Source organism: Eubalaena glacialis, chromosome 2 (assembly GCF_028564815.1).
Source record: "Eubalaena glacialis isolate mEubGla1 chromosome 2, mEubGla1.1.hap2.+ XY, whole genome shotgun sequence".
Lineage (NCBI taxonomy): Eukaryota > Metazoa > Chordata > Mammalia > Artiodactyla > Balaenidae > Eubalaena > Eubalaena glacialis.
This window is the reverse complement of record NC_083717.1, coordinates 54,586,502-54,608,579: the sequence shown is the minus strand read 5'-3', so window position 1 is coordinate 54,608,579 and position 22,078 is coordinate 54,586,502. Positions and strand designations below refer to the sequence as shown.

The 22,078-nt window shown below is 46.4% G+C and overlaps 1 protein-coding gene across 1 annotated transcript in view; it reads right to left on the bottom strand.

The window, feature by feature from the left end:
* The window catches only part of ATP10A (ATPase phospholipid transporting 10A (putative)), a 178,716-nt gene extending 158,501 nt beyond the window's left edge, over window positions 1–20,215 (bottom strand). Inside the window, exon 1 of the mRNA XM_061180005.1 lies at window positions 19,642–20,215. Within this exon, the coding sequence (XP_061035988.1) occupies window positions 19,642–20,114 (473 nt within the window). The 5' untranslated portion in view covers window positions 20,115–20,215. The remainder of the gene's footprint in view (window positions 1–19,641) is intronic.
* Between the last annotated feature and the right edge of the window lie 1,863 nt (window positions 20,216–22,078).

Here is a 22,078-nt window from a genome sequence, read left to right as displayed (position 1 = left end):
TTACTCACAACAGCCAAAAGGTTGAAGCAACCCAACAATGTCCATCACCAGCTGAATGAATGAACACAATGGGGTCTACACATACTCCCTGAATATCATTCAGCCTCAAAAAGGAAGGAAGTTCTGACACATGCTACAATACGGATGAACTTTGAGGACATTATGCTAAGTGAAGTAAGTCAGACACAAAAGGACAAATTTGTATGATTTCACTCATGTGAGGTCAAAGAGACAGAGAGTAGACTGGTGGGTGCCCAGGGCTGGAGGAGGCGGGAATGAGTTGTTGTTTAATGTGGATAATTTCAGTTTGGGAAGATGAAAAAAATCTGCAGGTGATGCTGATGGTTGCACAACAAAGTGAATGTAATTAATGCCACTTAACTGTACACTTACAAATGGTTAAATTGGTAAATGTTATGTGTATTTTACCACAATAAAAAGGTTTTAAAAGTAAAGCACAGGAAAGAGCACACTGGAGGGTAGGTGGCCAGTGTGCCCATGCGGCGTGGCTCAGGCTGCCCAGTGTGAACTGACAAGCCATCTGTGCCCAGAAAGTGGACATAGCCAGACACCCAGCATCTCACAGGCCACGACCACCAGACGGACCTCATGGCACACAGGGAAGGACCGTCCCTCTGTGAACAGTGGGCATTAGCGGTTCCTGAGGTTCTTTAAAGGTTCCTAAGTGGCCCTGGATAAATAAAAGAAATCCCGAGAATGAACTGGACTGCGCATCTAAACACACGCAATGCTCTCCAGTGAACTAAGATAAACAGAAGGCCACCTGAGGATGCCCCAGGGCATGCTCATACACAAAAACACACCATCACTGGGGTGCAGAAAAACATCACCACTTTTATTTGTAATTGCTATTTACCTTACTTTTAAATCCACTTATATATTCATGCATTGCATTACATGTCTATGATTTATACATAAATAAGTCCATCTTGAGCGCACACACACAAGTGCTTGTGACTTAGAAGGGTGTGAGATCAAAAAAGTTTGGAGATTACTGCTCAAATGAACTAGCTACACTGAAAAGAACGTCCATTACAACATTTAAACTTTTCTAAAAAGCATACATGCTCTTGGTCATTAACCCTTGGTAAATTCTGGGCCCTGGCATGTGTCAGGATAACTATCTGGTTTCAGACACTTTCTCAAAAGCCTGAAATAATTAAACAGCTGGAGCCTTATCCGCACCCATACACAAGATGAAAATGGCCCTGGATACTCACGTAGGGTAGCACACGGCCAGCATGTGGCTGGTGGCCCTGGGTAGCGTCACCTGGGATCCCAGAGCCCAGAGCCATCTGTCCCACCCCCCAGGTGCACCCCCTCTGAGCCGAGACCTCCCTCTCTGGGCCACCATTTCCTGAGAGGGTCAATGAAGAATTTATCAGCACCTCCAGGGCTGGCTGTGAACTTCCCACACAAATTCATAAAAACTCTGAAAAGTATACAGTGCTAGAGACATGTATGATGTCTTATCACTAAATATTTCAACTGAAAAGATAAGTAAACACCTCTTTTCCACTCTACCATGTCCTCATGCCCCACTCAGCAAACGTAGAATTCTCAGGTGTCATCAGCTGATTTCAAACAGTTAACAGATGTTTTCAACTGAAACTAGATAAATCGATAGGAACACACAAAAGGCTATGGTTCAAGAACTTGGTATTTGTTTGTCAGATCCTCTCATCAACAGGGATGTGTTCATTTCCTGTGGCTGCTGTAACAAATCACCACAACTCAGTGGCCTGAAACAACACAAAAGTGTTATCTTACAGTTCTAGAGGTCAGGAGTCTGATATGGGTCTCGCGGGGACAAAACCGAAGTCTCGGCAGGGCTGTGCTCCTTCTGGAGGGTGTAGGAGACAGGGTTTCTTTGACTTTTCCAGCTCCCAGAGACCACCCACACTCCGCAGGTTGGGAACCCTCCCTCCATCTTCACAGCCAACAACAGCCAGTTGAGTCCTTCAAACGTTGCATCTCCCTGCCCTCTCTTCCTCTACCTTTAAAGACTGGTGATGAGACTAAGGGCTCACCAGAATAATCCAAAATAATCTCCCCATCTCAAGGTCAGCTGATTAGCAACCTTAATTACATCTGTAACCAACCTTAATTCCCCTGTACCATGTAGCCTAACAGAGTCACAGATTCTGGGGATTAGGATGTAGGCATCTCTAGGGGGCTGTTATTCTACCAACAGGCATTCATTGTGTCACAACTCAGGTATCACAAGGACTAGTTCACTCATTAGATCAAAGATGCTGAGGCCCTGTCACAGCATCACAGCAGGGGCAGTGAGGACTGGCTGGTCCCAGAGAGCAGGACAGGACAGAGCATATGGAGCAGAGGAAGGGCACAGACACCCAGGATACAGAGGAGGGACTCCTGCTCCAGGTATGAATGGCAGCAGGAGGGAGCGGTTACCAGGCCTTGGAGAAAAGGGCTGGGGATGGGGAGAGGGTGCTGGGGCGGAGGGGCTACAGGTGTGTGCAGCACAGCAGAGAGCAGGTGGCCCGGGACCTTGTGCACAGAGGTCCAGGGCTGCAGCTCAGCATGCAGGGTGCAGATGACATCAGGATTAATCAAGAGGTTCCAAGAGTCAAAGAAAAAGATGTAACATTTATAAACCGAAAAAGACAGCTCTGGTGGCAATGAGGAGGGGAGACCACAGGAGAGCTGCAGACGAAGCAGGAGTAGCTAAGTTAGGAGGTGAAGTCAGACACACAAGGAAGCTGAAGAGGGCCTGGGGTAGTAGCTGTGTGGAGACACATCTTAATGTAGGGTTACTGTTACTCAGGTGTGGGGAAGACAACAGATAAGGAGACACTGCCAGTGAAAAGATAGTTTGTTTCTCACAGTTCCCAGGAAGAGGCCACGGGGGAAGCACCACGGCCGTCAGGAGGCAGAGGAGTGAGGGGAAAACGTGGGCAAGAGACTTCACTGTGGTTTCCGTGGGAAGGACAGGGTGAGGCAGGGTAACCAGGCTCAGGAATAGTATCAGTAGGCTCTGGGACATAGGGACTGTCCTCAGCTGTCTGCTACCTGGCCCTGAGGGTTTGGGGGCCCTGAGTGTGACAGCCTGATAAAAGGGTGTGTAGGGTGTGGGCTCTGGATTGGTTGGTTTGCATATGAAAGACACACTCACTGGCCAGTCCTTTGCTCTCTCTAGGAATTGGCTGGTCCTGGGAGGAGCCATCCACCCACAGGTGGCAAAGGCCAGATGTCAAAGCCTCTGAACAGGGGGCTTCCCTGGTGGCCCAGTGGTTGAGAATCTGCCTGCCAATGCAGGGGACACGGGTTCGAGCCCTGGTCTGGGAAGATCCCACATGCCGTGGAGTAACTAGGCCCGTGAGCCACAGTTACTGAGCCTGCGCGTCTGGAGCCTGTGCTCCGCAACAAGAGAGGCCGCGATAGTGAGAGGCCCGCGCACCGCGATGAAGAGTGGCCCCCACTTGCCGCAACTAGAGAAAGCCCTCGCACAGAAACGAAGACCCAACACAGCCATAAATAAATAAATAAATTAATTAATTAATTTTAAAAAAAGCCTCTGAACACAGACAATTAAAAAACAAGGGCCTAAAGAAGCAGGGACTGACTTAAGATGTCACTGTATGCAGTGATTGGGATCAGAGCCAAGAGTAACAGACATGGCGATCCCTGCAGCAGCCCACCCCTCCTCCAGCCCTGCAGCACTGTGAAGGAATTCCCATTAAGTCACAGAAGATCAATGAGGCAGAAAACAGGGTGAAAAGAAAGTAAGGCCAGAAGCAGGGCGGTTACGGCGATCAGTGGGGAGTACCCACAGAACCAGGAAGACACCCCTGCCATGGGGCAGCCACAGCCCCAGGACTCAGCCCCACCCTGATGCTCAGCTGATGTGAAGGAGTCCCGGGCCTGGCGCCCTGGCCTAGCGTCAAGGCTGTTAAAGAGGCAACACAGCAACCAGACCTCAACGTAATGAATCAAACTTTCCACCCCACTTAAAAGCAATGATTTTTCTTTCCAAAAACAAAAAAACAAAAAACCACTGTAAGTGGAAAACGTTACAATGCCAGTCTCAATATACCAGGAACAGTTGCACACATCTGATTTGACTAAAGTCTGTCACGGCAAAGTAAATAAAGAAAATAAAAGAATGAGGATGATAACTGCAATATGGAATGCTAGGGCCTAGGCTGCTACCAATTAGTCATGAGAAACAAGACACATCTACTAAACTATCGTGCCATTTAGCACAAGTACTCTTTTATAAAATAAATACATGCTGTGTGTATCCTGAGGCTGTTAAATGAAGAGGGAACAAATCGCTTGCACACGTTTAAAGATGGCTTGTTTGTTCAGAGACAAAAGCTGAGAGCATCCCAAGAGGAACACTGCCTGCCTCCCAACAACCCACTCTCTTCCTGCCGTGTCTTTTTGCCTCAGATCGCTCTGAGCTTTCTGAGTCAACAGATTTCCTGAGCCACTGGTCCTGAAGATGACCGGGATAGAGAAAGTGGATGGATTTTGTAACTGAAATGAAAATGATTTCCAACTTGGCCAAGGGCAAGGGGAGAGGCCCCATCTGTGTGTCCGCCCGGGCGCTGGAGAGAACAGCACTAGACTGGGAGGTGGCTGCACCCTGAGTAATCCCGGGGCACCCTCCTCTGCCCACTCACCGTCCGGAGAAGACCCTGCATCTGGGCACCACCCGAAGGAGGCTGGCAGGACACGAAGCCAGGGCGGCTCAGGTGGGATCCACCTGCATGCGCCACGCCCGCGTCCCCATCCGCAGCTGACCCATGGGGCAGATGCCGCCAAGAGCCCCAAGGTCACATCTGACAAAGGAGAGAACTTGGAACCAAAACTGAACTCTCCTGAACTTGGTTTTCTTTAGCTGTCATGGAAGCACACAGAAACACAGGGCGGGACAGAAGAGGAGTGAAAAGCGCCTGGTGACAGCTTGGGCTTCCTCCCATTCCGTTAACCCCTCAGATACTAGAGTCCTTTAGGAGCAGAAATTTCCATCAGAAAAGCACTGATGGGACTTCCCTGATGGTCCAGTGGGTAAGACTCTGAGCTCCCAATGCAGGGGTCCCGGGTTCGATCCCTGGTCAGGGGAACTGGATCTCACATGCATGCAGCAACTAAGAGTTCACATGCTGCAACTAAGCTCCAGTGCAGCCAAAATAAGTAAATAAGTATTAAAAAAAAGAAAAAAAGAAGAAAAATTAAGGTAGATCCTGAGCTGACAGGACGTTCCTACTCTTCTAAGCTCTGGAATCTCAGAAGGGCCATGAAGTCCTCTTCTGAGGAGCCCTGCACGCAGGTCACTCCTGGAGGAAGCCACCCTGGCTGCTCAAGACTTGTTCTCTTTTTGAAAACCAAGGACCTACTGTAGGTTGTTGTTGCAAATAGGTCAATGAATTTAACTCATTTGATATTTTTAAAACCAAAGAAAAAAAAGGATTTTACCACATCCAATGGATTTATAAAACTCACCACACTGCTTTCTAATTATTAATCTAAACAAATAATGCCTTAATGTCACCATGTCCCTGTAGTGCTTCTCCAGTGAAGTGCATTTCTAAGAAGATACTTGAGCCACCAGGAGCATCCCGAGATTATCAGGGGTCCATGAGATTAGCAACGGGAGTCCGCAAGCTACTTTCAATATTTCAAAATGCTTTCAAAAGCAATCCATTTACCCAGGGTAAAACTACACAGGCTAATGACAAAGGTCTTTGTTTTGGCTAAAAGTATATCTACTTCAACCTGTATGTCGGGGGCAATGCATACAAACTGTACTCTGGGAAAATGCAAAACAAGTAAACATAGAAAGCCAAGCTAAGTGTATTCTAAAAAAGCAAAGATCAAAATAGCTTCTCCATTTCTCCTGTGAATTCTTTCAGTGCATTATATATAGCAAGGTAAGTCTTGTACAAATAAGTACAATGGGCTCCCTTATTAAGGGAATTCAACAAGAAGCTGGACCACCCCACTGTAAAGGGCAGAACCCTAGCAGACACACAGCCCTCTCTCAATCTTCCCAAGTCAAGGAATCCAGAAACATGGATAAGCTTTGTCTTTAAAATGTCTTCCAAAAGTGCTTTTCAATGAGGGCTTGACTGGTCTTGGGGACAGGGGGGTTCTTTATGGGGTGTGATTATCCAGAACTAGGCAAGAGCATCACATACCATTCAGCACCCTGGTCCAGAAGCACCAAGTCCTAGGAAGGCTGGCAGTCACTGTGATAACTGAATATTTGCAAACACACCTAGAGGCAGTACTGCCCCCACAGATGAGACACCTGACTCCTTCCAGAAAAGATGAAACCTGCAGAGTAGCTGACCACCATAATGAATGACCATCAGATGAAGGTCCAGCCAGACCACAGCATGGCAGAACAGAACAGACATATTGGGCTTCTCAGGCCACTGAAAGCTTTCAAAGAATTGTGTCAAAAATAATAAGGCCATTAATCAACTAAAATGGACAAAAAACCTGAATAGACATTTTCCCAAAGAAGATATACAAATAGCCAACAGGTACACAAAAAGGTGCTCAACATCACTAACCATCAGGGAAACGCAAATCAAAACCACTATGAGAGGGGCTTCCCTGGTGGCGCAGTGGTTGAGAGTCTGCCTGCCAATGCAGGGGGCACGGGTTCGAGCCCTGGTCTGGGAAGATCCCACATGCCGCAGAGCAACTGGGCCCGTGAGCCACAACTACTGAGCCTGCGCATCTGGAGCCTGTGCTCCGCAACAGGAGAGGCCGCGGCAGTGAGAGGCCCGCGCACCACGATGAAGAGCGGTCCCCGCTCGCCACAACTAGAGAAAGCCCCCGCACAGAAACGAACACCCAACACAGCCAAAAATAAATAAATAAATAAATAAATTTAAGAAATTCTCCCCTCAATAGAAAAAAAAAAAAAAAAACCACTATGAGATTATCACCTCACACCTGTTAGAATGGCTACTATCAAAAAAAAAAAAAGAGAGAGAGAGAGAGTGATAACAAATGTTGGTGAGGATGTGGAGAAAAAGGAACCTTTGTACACTGTTAGTGGGAATGTAAATTGGTGCAGCCACTGTGCAAAACAGTATGTAAAAAAAATTTTTTTTATTAAAAATTAAAAAAATTAAAAGTTTTTAATTCCTCAAAAAATTAAAAATAGAACTACCATTTGATCCAACAATTCCACTTTTGGGAATATCTCTAAAGGAAATGAAAACACTGTATCAAAGAGACATCTGCACCTCTATATTCACAGCAGCATTATTTACAGTAGCCAAGATAATGGAAACAACCTAAGTGTCCATTGACCAATGAATGGCTAAACAAGTGGTATATATACACAATGGAATACTACTCAGCCATAAAAAAATGAAATCCTGCCATTTGCAACAACATGAATGGACGTTGAGGTTATTATGCTATGTGAAAGAAGTCAGAGAAAAACAAATACTATATGATCTCACTTACATGTAGAATCTGAAAAAAAAATCTCACAGTAAAAGAGATCAGACTTGTGATTACCAGAGGTGGGTGTGGGAGAAACGGATGAAGGTGGTCAAAAGGTAAAAGCTTCCAGTTATACGTAAGTACTGGGGATATAGTGTTAACGTGACGACGATAGTTAACACTGCTGTATATTTGAAAGTTGTTAAGAGAGTAAATTCTAAAAGTTCTCAACACAGGGAAAAGATATTTTTTTCTTTTGCTTTTTTTTTTTGCATCTATATGAGATGATGAATACTAACTAAACTTAATGTGGTAATCATTTCACAATATATGTAAATCAAGTTATTACGCTGTACACCTTAAACTTACACAGTGCTATTTATTTATCTATTTATTTATTTGGGCTGAGCGCTGGTTTCTCTAGTTGCGGTGAGCGGGAGCTACTCTTCATTGCAGTGTGCGGCTTCTCATTGCGGTGGCTTCTCTTGTTGAGGAGCATGGGCTCTAGGCGCATGGGCTTCAATAGTTGCAGCATGTGGGCTCAGTAGTTATGGCTCGCGGGCTCTAGAGCACAGGCTCAGTAGTTGTGGCGCACAGGCTCAGTTGCTCCGCGGCATGTGGGATCTTCCTGGACCAAGGATCAAAGCCGTGTCCCCAGCACTGGCAGGTGGATTCTTAACCACTGCGCCACCAGGGAAGTCCCACAGTGCTGTATTTTAATTGTATCTCAATAAAATGAAAAAAATAACAAATCTTCTTTGGTTGGAGAAGTACGGTAGAAAATGTCTAAGACTGAGCTTGTGATATGGACCAAAAGAAATGATGGGCAGTTCTGTCAAAAGGACTCAGGAGTCAACTTGACCAAAGAACATCAATTATAATAACTACAACTAACTAAAACCAATGAATTATATTTAAATCTACGAATTCCACAGTAAATAAATCTATAAAAGCCATAATAATAATTTTTTAAACGCTAGATACCCTTAGGAGAAGTGGTTGATTCCAGAACAAGGGAAAGGAAAACAGAAGATACGCCTGGAGCATCTTACAGAGCCAGAAAATAAGCACAGCTCAAGAAAGGCTGGGGGTGCTATACACCTGAAACTAACACAACACTGTAAATCAACTATCCTCCAATAAAATGAAAATTTTAAAAAAATTTTACAAAAAGAAAAGCTGGGGGCACATCAAAGGGACACAGATCCAGCCTGAGAGAGCTCCCAATCACCAAAGCTGGAACAATGTGAGCAACAAGATAAATTACAGTAGTATTTGACTATAACCCCTGGAATAAATATGCAATAATCTGCACTGATATAAATAATTGAGTAAATAAAGCAACAAGGAAGGAAAAACTGGCTCTTCCAAGAATTCTAGTTCATAAACGCAGAAGAAGTGAGGGATAAAGAAGATCACCATTAGAACACCACTGCAATAATTACTGCAGACAAGACCTGCCAATGGATGCTAATGTTGGAGGGCAAAATTTAAGGAGAAATAAGATACCTACAAAGTCTCAAAGTATCGACTCCAAGATGCTTTTTACCAAAGGAAAAATCATAAGTTTATAGTGCAGAAACCTAGCAGACACCATCCTAACCACGTGATCAAAGTTAGCCTCATCAATAGTAATATATATTGGCATTGTATACCCCCTGATAACATGCAGAGAAGGACATCACTTCAGTAGGATTCCCGCCAAAAACCAAAAATCTCAATTTAATGAGGAACAACAGACCAACACTAACTGAGGGAAAAATTTTACAAAGTAACTGATCAGGAGGTGGGACTGCCAGAATGGTGAAGCGAGGACCTCTGTAAATTTGATCCTGCATAAAAACTCTACACTGGCAAAAATTTCCAAGTCAATTTTTTCAGAGTGCTGTATATTAACAAAGGTTTGCCATAGTCTGAGGAGAGTCTATTTAAAAAAAAAAAACAAAAACCTGATAAACCTCAGTAAGAATAGTAGGATTGGTGGTGTTTTAACTTGACTTACTCCCATTCCCCTCTCCCTAGCTCCACAGCACCTGTGAAAACCAGCTGACTAGATGCCACCAGAAGAGGTAGACTGAGTTTGGAGTTCCTCAAAAAGTCCCAACCCCAGAACAGTGTTGTTATGGGAACTGATCTGGACCTCGCTCTGTGGGAAAAGCCCTATACAATAGAACAGGCATTGAAAACAATCAGCAGCAATTGTTCAACAACACAGCTGCCTGAGGCTGCTATACCAGTTGGGGAAAACAAGACAAGTGTATTTTTTGGTAACTGTTTTCTTCTCCTATCCAGATTTAAAAGACAATTCTGGGGACTTCCCTGGTGGTGCAGTGGTTAAGACTCCGTGTTCCCAATGCAGGGGGCCCGGGTTGGATCGCTGGTCAGGGAACTAGATCCCACATGCCTGCCGCAACTAGGGAGCCCATGTGCCACAACTAAGGAGCCCACCGGCTGCAACTAAGATCCGGTGCAACCAAATAAATAAATAAATATTTTCTTTTAAAAAAGACAATTCTGTAAAGCAACTATTAAAAATCTGTGTTAATAGATTGATAATAAAGATGTAATTTGTATGATAATAACAGAAAGGAGAGGGCGAGAATGAAACTATATTGGAGCAAAGTTTCTATTAGTATGGAAATTGTTAGTATTAATCTGAATTAGATTACTGTAGATTAAGATACTACTTGTAATTCCCAGTACATTGAGAAAATAATTAAAAACATAAATATAGTAAAAAAAAATAACAAGGAATTAAAATCATACACTACAACATATTTATTATAAGAAGACAGTAATTAAAGACTGGAATAGAAACACCTAAGATATGTAGAAAACAATTAGTAAATTGCAGACATAAATCCTATCTTATCAGTAATTACATTTAATGTTAATAAGATAAACACTACAATTAAAAGGCAAAAACTAACAAAACAAAATATTTAAAATGTGCTATTCAACTATATGCTACCTACAAGACACACACTTTATTTTTTAATAAAATTTTTTTTTTTTTTTTTTTTAATTTTTTGGCTGCGTTGGGTCTTTGTTGCTGCACGCAGGCTTTCTCTAGTTGTGGCGAGCGGGGGCTACTCTTCATTGTGGTGTGTGGGCTTCTCACTGCGGTTGCTTTTCTTGTTGCGCAGCACAGGCCCTAGGCACGCAAGCTCAGTAGTTGTGGCTCACGGGCTTAGTTGCTCCGCGGCATGTGGGATCTTCCCAGACCAGGGATCAAACCCATGTGCCCTGCATTGGCAGGCGGATTCTTAACCACTGCACCACAAGGGAAGTCTCACACACACTTTAGATGCAAAGACACAGACAGGTTGAAAGTAAAAGGATGAAAAAAAAAATACCATGCAAATGGTAACCAAAAGAGAGTTGAAGAGGCTGTATTATTTCTAGACAAAATAGACTTTAAGACAAAAATTGGTAGAGAAAAAGAAATGTATTTTATGATAAAAGGGTCAACCCATGAGGGAGACATGCCAGTTATATAACAGAGCCCCAAAACACAAGAAGCAAAAACTCACAGAGGTGAAGGGAGAAATAAACAATTCAACAATAGTGGGAGACTCCAGTATCCCACTTTCAATAATGACTAGAACAATAAGCAGATCAACAAGGAAACAGAAAATGTAAGCAATATTTTAAATCAACTAGACCTAACAAATATCTATAGAACACTTCGTAGAACAATAGAATGCACATTTTTCTCAATCACACAAGGAACATTCTCTAGGATAGATTATGAAACAAGCCTCAACACATTTAAAGGATTGATACCACACAAAGTATTTCAATAGAATGAAATCAGAAATCAATAACAAAAATTTGGAAAATTCACAAATATGTGGAAATTAACCATGATATTCCTAAATAACCAATGGGCCAAAGAAGAAATCACCAGGGAAATTAGAAAATACTTTGAGACAAAAAAAGAAAACATAATACATCTAAACTTAAGGGATGCGACTAAAGTAGTTCATACAGAGAAGTTTAATAGCTGTAAATACCCATATTAACAAACAAAAAAGATCTCAAAAAAATAACCCAAGCTTCCACCTTGAGTAACTATAAAAAGAAGAGCAAACTAACCCAACTCAAACAGAAGGAAGGAAATAATAAAGATTAGAGCAAAATTAATGAAGTAGAAAATAGAAAAACAATAGAGAAAAATCAATACAAAAAAAGTTGGTTCTTTGAAAAGATCAACAAAATTGGAAAACCTTTAGCTAGAATGACCAAGTAAAAAAGAGAGAAAGCTCATATCATTAAAATTAGTAATAAAAGAGGATACATCACCACCAACCTTACAGAAATGTAAAGGATTATAAGGGAATATTATGAACAACTCTACACCAACAAACAAGATAACTTAGATGAAATGGACAATTTCCTAGAAAGATACAAAACTACCACAGCTGACTCAAAAAGAAATAGAAAATCTTAATGGAAACCTACAACAAGTAAAGAGATTGAACTAGTAATTTTTAAACTCCCCACAAAGAAAAGCCCAACCCCAGACTGAAGATATCTTCAATTGTGAAATCTTTCAAACATCTAGTGAAGAATACGTACCAATTCTTCACAAACTCTTCCAAGAAAGATAATAGTAGGAATACTCCCCATCTCATTCTATGAGGCCAGTACAGTATTTTCCTTACAGCAAAACCAGACAAACACACACACACACACACACACACACACACACACACACACACCAATATCCCATACGAATACAGATACAAAAATCTTCAACAAATTCTAGTAAATTGAAGCCAGCAAATTATAAAAAGGATTATATACCATGAGAAATCTTGGGATTTCTCTCAAGAAGGCAAGATTGGTTTAACATGAAAAATCAGGACTTTCCTGGTGGTGCAGTGGTTAAGAATCCGCCTGCCAATGCAGAGGACACGGGTTCGAGCCCTGGTCCAGGAAGATCCCACATGCCACAGAGCAACTAAGCCTGTGTGCCACAACTACTGAGCCTGTGCTCTGGAGCCTGTGAGCCACAACTACTGAGCCCACACGCCGCAACTACTGAAGCCCACGCACCTAGAGCCCGTGCTCTGCAACAAGAGAAGCCACTGCAATGAGAAGCCCATGCACCGCCATGAAGAGTAGCCCCTGCTCACCACAACTAGAGAAAGCCCACATGCAGCAACGAAGACCCAACACAGCCAAGAATAAAAAATATATATAAATACATAAATAAATTTATAAAAAAAAAGAAAAATCAATGTAACACATTATATTAATTTAATAAAGGACAAAAGCCACATGATCATGTCAATAGATGAAGAAAAAGCATTTAACAAAATCCAACACTCTTTCTGGATTTTAAAAAATAAAATTAAAAAAAAAAAAACCTCAACAAAGTCAACAAAGAATAGAAAGGAACTTTCTCTGATAATGGCATCCATAAGAAAGCCACAGCTAGCATCACACTTAATGGTGAAAGACTGAATGTTTTCACCCTTAGATCAGGAGCAAGACATGATAATATATAGAAAATCCTAAGGAATCCACAAAACAAGTATTAGGTCTAATAAATGAGTTAGCAAGGGGGCAGGATACAGGATCAGTACCCGAAGGACTGACCAATACTTGTTACTGCATTAATGGAAAAACCATTTCAATCTGAATAAAAATGTAGTTTAATTTAATAGGTTTGTGCTAATGTTAATTTCTTAGTTTTGACAACTGTAGTACAGCTAAGTAAAATGTTAAAATTAGAGGACGGTTGGTTAGGGGTATACTATTTTTGCAACTTTTCTATAAAGTCTAAAATTATTTCAAAATAAAAAGTTTAAACATTTTAGAAAACCAATTAGTTCCAATTGGAAGATGCTAGTGATCCAAATCAAGCATTTCTCTCTCTTTCCTATATGAGTTGTACCACTGGGAAACCAGGCAGTAGATGAGGGGAAGAATTTTTTATGAAAGTATTCCCAATAATAAATGAAAGAATTAGACCACCATCATTTCACAACCACTAGCAAATAAATGGATGTAGGCAATGATCATCATGGTTGCTAACATCACAAAAAGATGGACCAAGGAACTTTATGTTCCTCATGATGGAAGTGCACCACCTACGCTTGTGGTTTTGACCAAAAAAAAAAAAAATCAAACCTGAACCTGATGAAACTCTGATAAAGCATCAAGACTCACCTACCACTTCACAGGAATTACAGTAGAAAGAAATATGTTACATGATCCACAGGAAAGGAATCAGCAATATTCAAGCTATGCGAAACCCTCCAGGACAAATAACTCAGTTTCTTCAAATATATTTTGCAAGGGGAAAAATAAATAAAACAAATTGCAAGGGGTAAAAAGAGAGAGAGAGAGAGGGAGAAAGGGAATTTTAAAGGAGGAAATCAAAAGAGTAAAGGAGCTCTAAAAGACAGATCAGCCAATTGCAATGAGGCCACCTTATCTGGATCTGATTCAAACACACAAACTGAAAAAAAAAATATGGCATTTATGAGACAAGTGGAAATTTGAACATTGATTGGGTATTTAATAATATTAGGAATTAATATTAATTCTCTATAATAATGGTATTGTAGTTTAGGTTTTTAAATAGTTGTTGATTTTCTAAAGATAAATGCTGAAACATTACAGAAGAAATGTCCTGATGTCTGGGATGTGCTTCAAAATAAAAGGGGGTGAGGGAGTGAGGGCAATATGGATAAACAATGTTGCCATGAGGTGCTAACTGTTAAACTAGGTGATGGAGACACAGAGGTTCCCTATCTGTGCACTGCTCTTTATCTGTGTAAATAGAATGCAACTGGAAATCAATAACAATGAAATTTGGGGAAGTCAGCAATATATGGAAATTAAAACATTCCTAAATAAAATGGGTCAAAGAAGAAATCACCAGGGAAATTAGAAAATACTCTGAGATAAATAAAATATTGAAGGTTTTGTTTTTTGGTTTTTTTTTAAATGAAGCATACTGCTCTAGGAGGTGGAGATGACAAGTACAAGAAAACTACAAACATGGAGTCGGAGCAGGATGACTCTGGGCTCAAGCCATGGCACTGTCATCTCCTAATAGGGAGCCCCTAAGGCAGCTATCAAGCCCTGAAGCTCAGTTTCCTCATCTGTGAAATGGGGACGTGAAAATAGGACCATCAGGATGTTAAGATGGAACTGTGCACTAAGACACTTGGCTCATATTAACAAGTATAAAAAGAACCTTCCCATGAACAAGACTATCTCCTGAGGGCAACCAAGTTTTTAGGGAAAGATAGGTTCTTTTTCTATAACTGGACCCTATTTATGACTCATGAAAGGTATCAAAAGAAAAATTATTTCAAAAAACCATGTGAATGGCAATGTCCAAATATTATTCCTCAAGTATCCCCCAACCTAGCACACCAGAGGGATGTCCCTGCTTAAAGAAGAATTGCATTGTCCTGATATGTCCCTCTCCCCTGGGTCTTGCGCTGGTACCTCTGCTTCTCCAAATCTTTTACTCCAAATAAGACAAAGATGCTGTGCTTCCCAGGGGCAAAATGTTTCTGCTGCTGGTGAGGAAGAGACTGGGCTCTCCAGGAAAGGGAGGAAAGGAGGACCAAGACAAGATAAATGGACAGAAACAAAAGGAGAACTTTGTCCCATTCAGGTCCCATTTCAGGCTCTTCTGAAAAAACAAATCATGAAGCCCAGGGTAAGCAAATTGGACAGATAACCCTGATGAGCTGGGGAAACAAAGCGAGAATCAAAGGAAAGGGAAGAGACAAAAATCAGAGTAATTCCAAGATAAGCATTAGAGTATGCCCTGACTACCTGTTTTCCCAAAAGATGGTGGAAAGACACCAAGATGCCATACTCAAATCCAAGAACAGAGCCCCCAAAGCCCAAAAGATTCAGGGAAAAGTCACCTTGGGTTAATTCATGCAGAAACGCTGCTGTTTCCATCATCCTAGAGACAGACACTGAAAGGTGCCTGTGTTTGAGTTATCTCAAAGCGTATGGAAGCAAAAGGGAAAAAACATTACACAAGAACCCAGGCAGGGTTTGGGCAGAGGGTGGGGAGCCCATAGCACAAGGGTGCCAAACTCTCCCAGGGCCACAGGATCAGGGCCAGAAGGGGCACGTGGACCTGGAGCCAGTACCCCACTTGACTAGCTAGGAAATGGAGTGCAGGTGAGGCAGGGGTGCTTGTGCAGAGTCTCAGCCAGGCAGGACCCCCACCTCAAGCTGTGCCACTCTGAGGCTCATTCCATTTCTGGCAGCAAGGGCGAGGTTTCTGGTTTTAACGTGTTACCCCCCCCCCCCCCCACCCTGTGGTTGAAGAGGTGGATGAGTGCTTGGACCCCTGCTTCTGCCCTTCACCTCTCTTGGGCAAATCACCTTCCAGGAATGTTTCTTCTTAAATTTCCCCCCAGCTCCTCCTCTGATAACCATGCTCTGCTTTCCCACCACCAGAACCGTCACTCTCTGGGCTGGCTCTGCACTCCTGTCCCCTCTCCTCTGTCAGTCCCACCTGCCTTGGGACCTGTGGTCATTCGCTGCCCCCTTCATCCCAGCCCCTGGTGGCGCCGGCCCTGTCCCAGCTGGACGCTCGCTTGGTACTGGAGGTGGATGCCTGCCAGCTAAAGTGAACTCCAAGCCCCCCAGCAACAGAAACCTGAGGTCACATTGGGAGGGAAGGGGGACAGAACTCAGTCACCCCCTTTCTTTCCACCTGTGCCCAGAAGGAGGTGGCTTCTCCAGCCAACTGTCACCAACACCAGGGAGGTCTACGTGACCAGAAAGGGCTTCCATGCCTCCCCCATCGCACTAGCCCACAGCCGAGTGATGCTCAGACTGACTTTCCCCCAGGGTGGGGGCCACAGGCAGGACCTGAACCCCCAGGATCACCCACTGCGCTCTTATCCTGCTGGCTCAGGAGGGTTTTCCTAAACACAGCTTGAAATCCAGGAGGTGATACCGTGGGCTCAGGCCGTGGAAATAGGACCTCCACTCAGGTTTGTTCGTGCAAACCAAGCCGTGATGTGGACACCAGCTCTCCCACCTCCAGAGGCTCAGCAGCCCAGGGGTGGGGGGAGGAGAACCTGGGAACCTGCACTTCCAGCAAGCCTGATGGGGGATTCTCACAGAGAGGGGACCCAAGGACTCCGTTATGGGGACACACCACATAAGTAACGGTACAAATCATTGATGCACTGCACGCTCCAGTCAGAACACAGAGAAGCAACCCTCCAGAGACACTGTCAACAGGTCAGGCTTCCACAACTAAAGTCTGCTCTCACTCTGCATTTACATGCACTTGACTGAAGCCCCATTTCACAGCCACCAGAGCAGTGACACAACACAGGACAGACCCTGACTGTGCACCACTGTGGGGCCACTGCCTCTGTAGTCACCAAAGGCCTTGAACGAACTCTGGCCTGACATAAAATGTCACTTCCCAGGCTTCTCTGGCCAGCCTCAGTGCCAGCTCTCTGAGATCCTGACTTCAAGGCCATACACGTCCCTGCGCACAGGTTAAGATCTGGTTGCAGTCTCAGGGGGCCCTGACTCTGTCACGTGCGCCACGCTCCCTGGTCCTCGGACTCGTGCGCTCTGCAGGGAGTCTCCTGAGCTGCCTCTCTGGGCTAGCAGCCCCACCCAGGACCCCCACGGACATGCCCCACGGTGCAATCGGTCCCCACGGTAAGCTCCAGGTGAAACCCAGACTCTCCCTTCTCCAGAGCCTGGCCTGGGTCTGGCTCAGTGAGGAAGAGCTCAGGGTGTTGGTTTGAGCCGATGGGCAACAGCAGCAAGGCAGCCACATGCAGCGTGGAATGCAATCGGAGGACGGGGAGGGCTCAGACATCCACAGGACTCAAAGCCTAGGCCGGAAAACACCCATCCCAGACTTTCTGGGCCCAGAGAAGTTTGACCTGGCTTCTGAAAAGGGATGGCTCTCCTCCAGACAGGCCTCCTCTCCACACACAGCTGCCACCATCTCACACCCACGGAGCCTCCCCAGGAAGAAGGCCAATTCTCTCCCCAGGAAAGCATTCAAGGAATTTGACTTGGGAACTGAGAGGTTCTGGGGAACTCCTCCTGAAAGCACCACTATCCCCAAGGCCTCGCCCCCGAGGACTGTACCCAGCTTTTGAGAACCCAGGTCAGGTCAGGGCAGAAGGGGAAGAGAACGCGGATGGGTGGGTCCATGAGGAAGACGAAGGTTTCAGAATCCCATGAAGCATTCCAAGGCCATGGAGTCCAGAGATTGCTTTGGGGTTCCACTCTGAGTTTTCTCATGGGCATGTTGGGGGTGATGGTTATTTTAAGGGTTAATTGACTTCATGGGTCGAAAGCACTTTGTCAGCTGAAAATAAACTGTTTCTTGAGGCCTAAGTATTCCTAAAAAGGAGGCTACAGGAGCTACCAGCTGAGTAATAACAGGAAGTGATACATGTGTAAAGACTAAAACCTAGAGCCCCATTGGGGTCATGGTGAGCAGAACAGACTGGAGTGCTGGAACGGGGGACCCTGAGGACATCTGCGTAAGGGTGCCCCCTCCCTTCTTGGCTTCAGGAGCCTGGGGAACAGGAGCCAGGAAACCCCACAGCCCTTTCTATCAATGTCATGCTTGCTGACTGGACAACGGGTACCCCTTGACGGCAAGCAGGCAGCATTACTCAAAAGTGGGTCATGATATAAGCATCACCTCTGTGCTAATTAAATACACAGATTCCTGGGCCCAATCCCAGATGAGCCTGTCAGATGTGTTGGGGACTGGAGCCTGAGAATTGTTAAATTGTTTATTCTTAAATTCAAGTTGTTAAATTGTTATTTTTAATAAGCTCCTCAGGCTGATTCTTATATAAATTTAAGAAGCACAAGCACCAGAATATTGTAAAAGCTGTGAAGTCGGGAAGACCTGGGTCAAATTCTAATACTACTACATAGCAGCTGTGTGGCTTTGGGCAAGTTACTTAACCTCTCTGAACTTCTGTTTATTCATTTGTAAAATAAGTATAAGGCACAATCAGTGCTGCTGGGAGGGTCAGAGATACTCAAAGGCATTCATGGTCTTCGTCTAAACTATCCTAAGAGGCAGGAATAACCATGGCCCACTGAGAGTACAAGGGGCTTCCTGGAGTCCGCTCACATGTGATGGTGGCTGAACAAGGCTAATGTCCTTCACCTCAGAGGCCCGTATCAGCCCCTACACCGAGACTCAAGCAAAGACAACAGGAGGGAAAGATGGGCTGAGCTCTGGATGGAGGCCAAGACCATCTGCCTTCCTGAGGGGTGCGGTCTTGAGGTGGACTCCACTACTAGACACAGCTCCAAGATGGGTATGCAGCCAAGTGGCTCTCTTGGGGTGGGGAGTGTAAAGAGAGAAGAGACAGAAGCATCCCAGACAGGTCCCACCTGAGGATCCAAAACTTTAGGGAGGTGCAGGGAGAGAGAAGGAGCAGGAGGAGCCCAGAGGAAGTACATTCCTTGGTACTAACTGTGGACAGGGCTTGAAAAACCCCTCAAAGCCTCAGTCTTTCCATCTGGAAACTGGGGTTAATTTTTTAAAAACTAAACAGTCAACTATGGGATGGCACCCAGCTGGGTGGCCTGCTCACAGCTCACGTCAGTGGATGGACGCCGCTGTTACTACCCCTGCCCTTTTAACTGGTCTCTGCCTGGCATGTCAGAACTTGGCGGCAGTTTCACTCTGTTGCCCCAAGACGAAATGTTATCTAAGACCGAGCATTACATTCATTCCTGTGTAGGTTGTTAAAGTCGTTCAACATCCTGGCGCTTGGAGCCTGGCTGAAGATTGAGGCTGGGACTTCAGGCTGGGGCGCCCGGTTATAGATTTCCCTCCTTTTTACTTATAAGGCAGGAGCGGCTGGGAATGAGGACGCCCAGCTGCCTCTGGATTCCAGCCCTGGGATCCCTAGGCTCAGAAGCGGCGTCTGAGTGACAATCAAGGACAGGGTACCCCCGCACCCCGACATCTACGGTTTCTTGTTCTCCGCGACCCGAGTCGCAGAGTCCCGGCTCGGCCCCCGGCCCCTCGAGGCCCGGCCCTCCGCCCAGAGTTGAGCCGCTCTCTCCGGGCCTCCCCACCCCGTGCCACTCACGCCGCGCCCAACGCCAGGTTTCCGAGAGCGCCCCGGCCCTGCGCGGACCCAGCGCCGCCCCGCCCGCTCCGCTCACCTGCTGAAGACGAGGCAGCCCAGGTGGTTGATCTCTTGGTCGGAGCGGTGACGGCTGTAGTCCTCCCACAGGTCCTTGAAGGCCGTGACCGCCAGGATGAAGAGCACGGGCGCCAGTGCCAGGCCGGGCTGAAAGGCGTTCACGGCTGGCACGAAGTTGAGCAGCGCGATGAAGACGAAGTACACGTTGGCCAGGCGATGGAACTGCTCGAACAGGTTCTTGGGCAGGAAGGACAGCAGAGTGTACTTGGTGGTCTTGAGCCGGTTGTCGGCCAGGTGCTGGGAGCCCCCGCACCGCCGCCGCCGCCGCGCGCCCTTGGCCGCGCTCGCCGCGGGGTCTTCGGCGCCTGGGGGTGGCAGCAGGTTGGAGCGCACCGTGCGCGTCCTGACCTCCCTGCGCCGCCGCCGCCGCCGCCGCCGCCGCCGCCGTCCCGGGGGCCCGGGCTCCTCAGCCGCCGCCGGCTCCCGCTCCATGGCCGCGTGTCGCCGCGCCCGGCTCCTCCGCCGCTTGCGCCCGCCCGCGCCAGCCTCCTAGGTGATCATCGCCGGCTGCCCGGCGTGGCGGCGCGGGCTCCCCGCCTGCGGGACGCACAGAGACGCGGTTAGCGGCCGCCCCGCCCAGCCTAGCCCAGCCCAGCCCAGCCCAGACCACCCGCCCGCCGTCGGGGCCGGGCGCCGCACAGAGACCCCTTGTCCTCGCACCCTCCCGGGCCTTTCCGCCCCGGCGGCTCCCGGCCCCGCCCCGCGCCGCGCCCAGCGTGGGACACCGCGGAGAGCGGGAAACAAAAAGCCGAGCTGGAAACTTTAGAGCGGCTTAGTTTCGTTTCCCAGAAGCATCAGTTCGGTCCCAGCACATTGCAAACGCGCCCCGCCACCGGAGGAGAGAGGAGGCGGCAGAGTGTGGGAGGAAAGGATCGCAGCCCCCCTAGGCTGGCGGGCTCTTCCCGAGTCCGTGCAGGAGGCTGCGAGCCTCCTGGAATCAACTGGAATCAAAATTCAAATGAACCAGGGCATACCAGTGCTCCGATTTTTATGTCTTATTTACCAAGGACATCTGCTCCTGGGACCCCAAGAGGATTCTTCGTTGCCTCTACACTCTTCCTTACCCCGCCCTTTCAGATTCACTTCTTGGGTGAACTAGACTTTGAACTTTCATGATCATCACTGCCTTTCCTTACTTCCCTAAATAGGATTTTTTTTTTCTTTTTTTCCCCTTAATTGAAGGGAGGAATATTTCGCTAAGCAAAGGCAGGCTTTGGTTTGCTCTATTTCCGTCTATTTTTCTCTCTGGTAAACCCTGAGGGCCAAAATATACCTTGTGTGCTCTGGTTCTGAAGTGGCCTCTATGACCCAGACGGTGACGGGGCGTTGAAGATGGTTGTTGGAAGGGGAAGGGGGGGCCCAGGAGGGTGTGGCAGAAGTGTCTGTTGGTGCAAAGGGCTCCCCTCAGTATTCATAGGGAATCAGAGCAGTGGGTGAAGGGTGGGCAGAGGCTGGGCATGGCAGAAGGTATGGGGAGTCCCAAGTGGGGACAGTAAGACTCGCCCCCGGATGTACTACAGCCAGCGGTGACAGTTTGGCCACTTTAGAAATACAGATGTGAGAAGCAGGGATTTCTTGCCCAGGAGACCATGGCTGGGAATTTGGGTGAGAGGAGCACTTTTGGGTGCTGCCTATCTGGATTTGGGGAGCTGTTGGCCTCCTCCTCCTCCTTCAGACCAGCCCCTCATTTCTCTTACTGCATTGGGACACTATCATCTCCCAAGGGACCACCTCAGCAGCCTCTGCTGACCTGAGTTCCTCCCTCGGGTGCCTGCTGACAAGTCACTTCCCTGGCTTTGCTCAAATCACTTACCTCTTCCCCATGACGCTCTCTCAGGATGGTCCTCACCTCCCATACCCTGGCTTACACCCCATCCAGCCAGGCCAGGGGCTCACATCTCTACAGGGAACCTTGCCATGGACCACAATATTTACTAGAATCCAGCTTGAGGAGGGTAGAGTGACAGGTACCAAGAAAATGATCCATGTCATCGATCAAGCCTGTTTCCTTCCACCATTCCTGGGGGTACCATATTGATGTGTGGAGGCCCAAATCAGAGAAAATTTTGACTGAAGTGCCTGCATTTTCAGGGAAAGAAATCAGATCTCACAGTGGACCAGTGGCATCCCAAATTGAGTATTAACAGCCCACGAAGGACCACAATTTCCCTGGTCTCCAGGGACTAACTCATGGATCCACATTTTCCTCTATCCCCCAACCCAGCGAGGTCCCAGGGCCTGCTGGTTCCCTCCATTTCCCATCCCTACAGTATCCCCAGGGTTGCCCCAGAGCCTCTGGGTGGGTCTCCCTGCCTTCCAGTCTCCCAGCTACAGCCAGTCCCCAGGTGGCCAAAGCGGTTACTTGACTTCCTGGAGTACTTCAATTCATTTCCTTA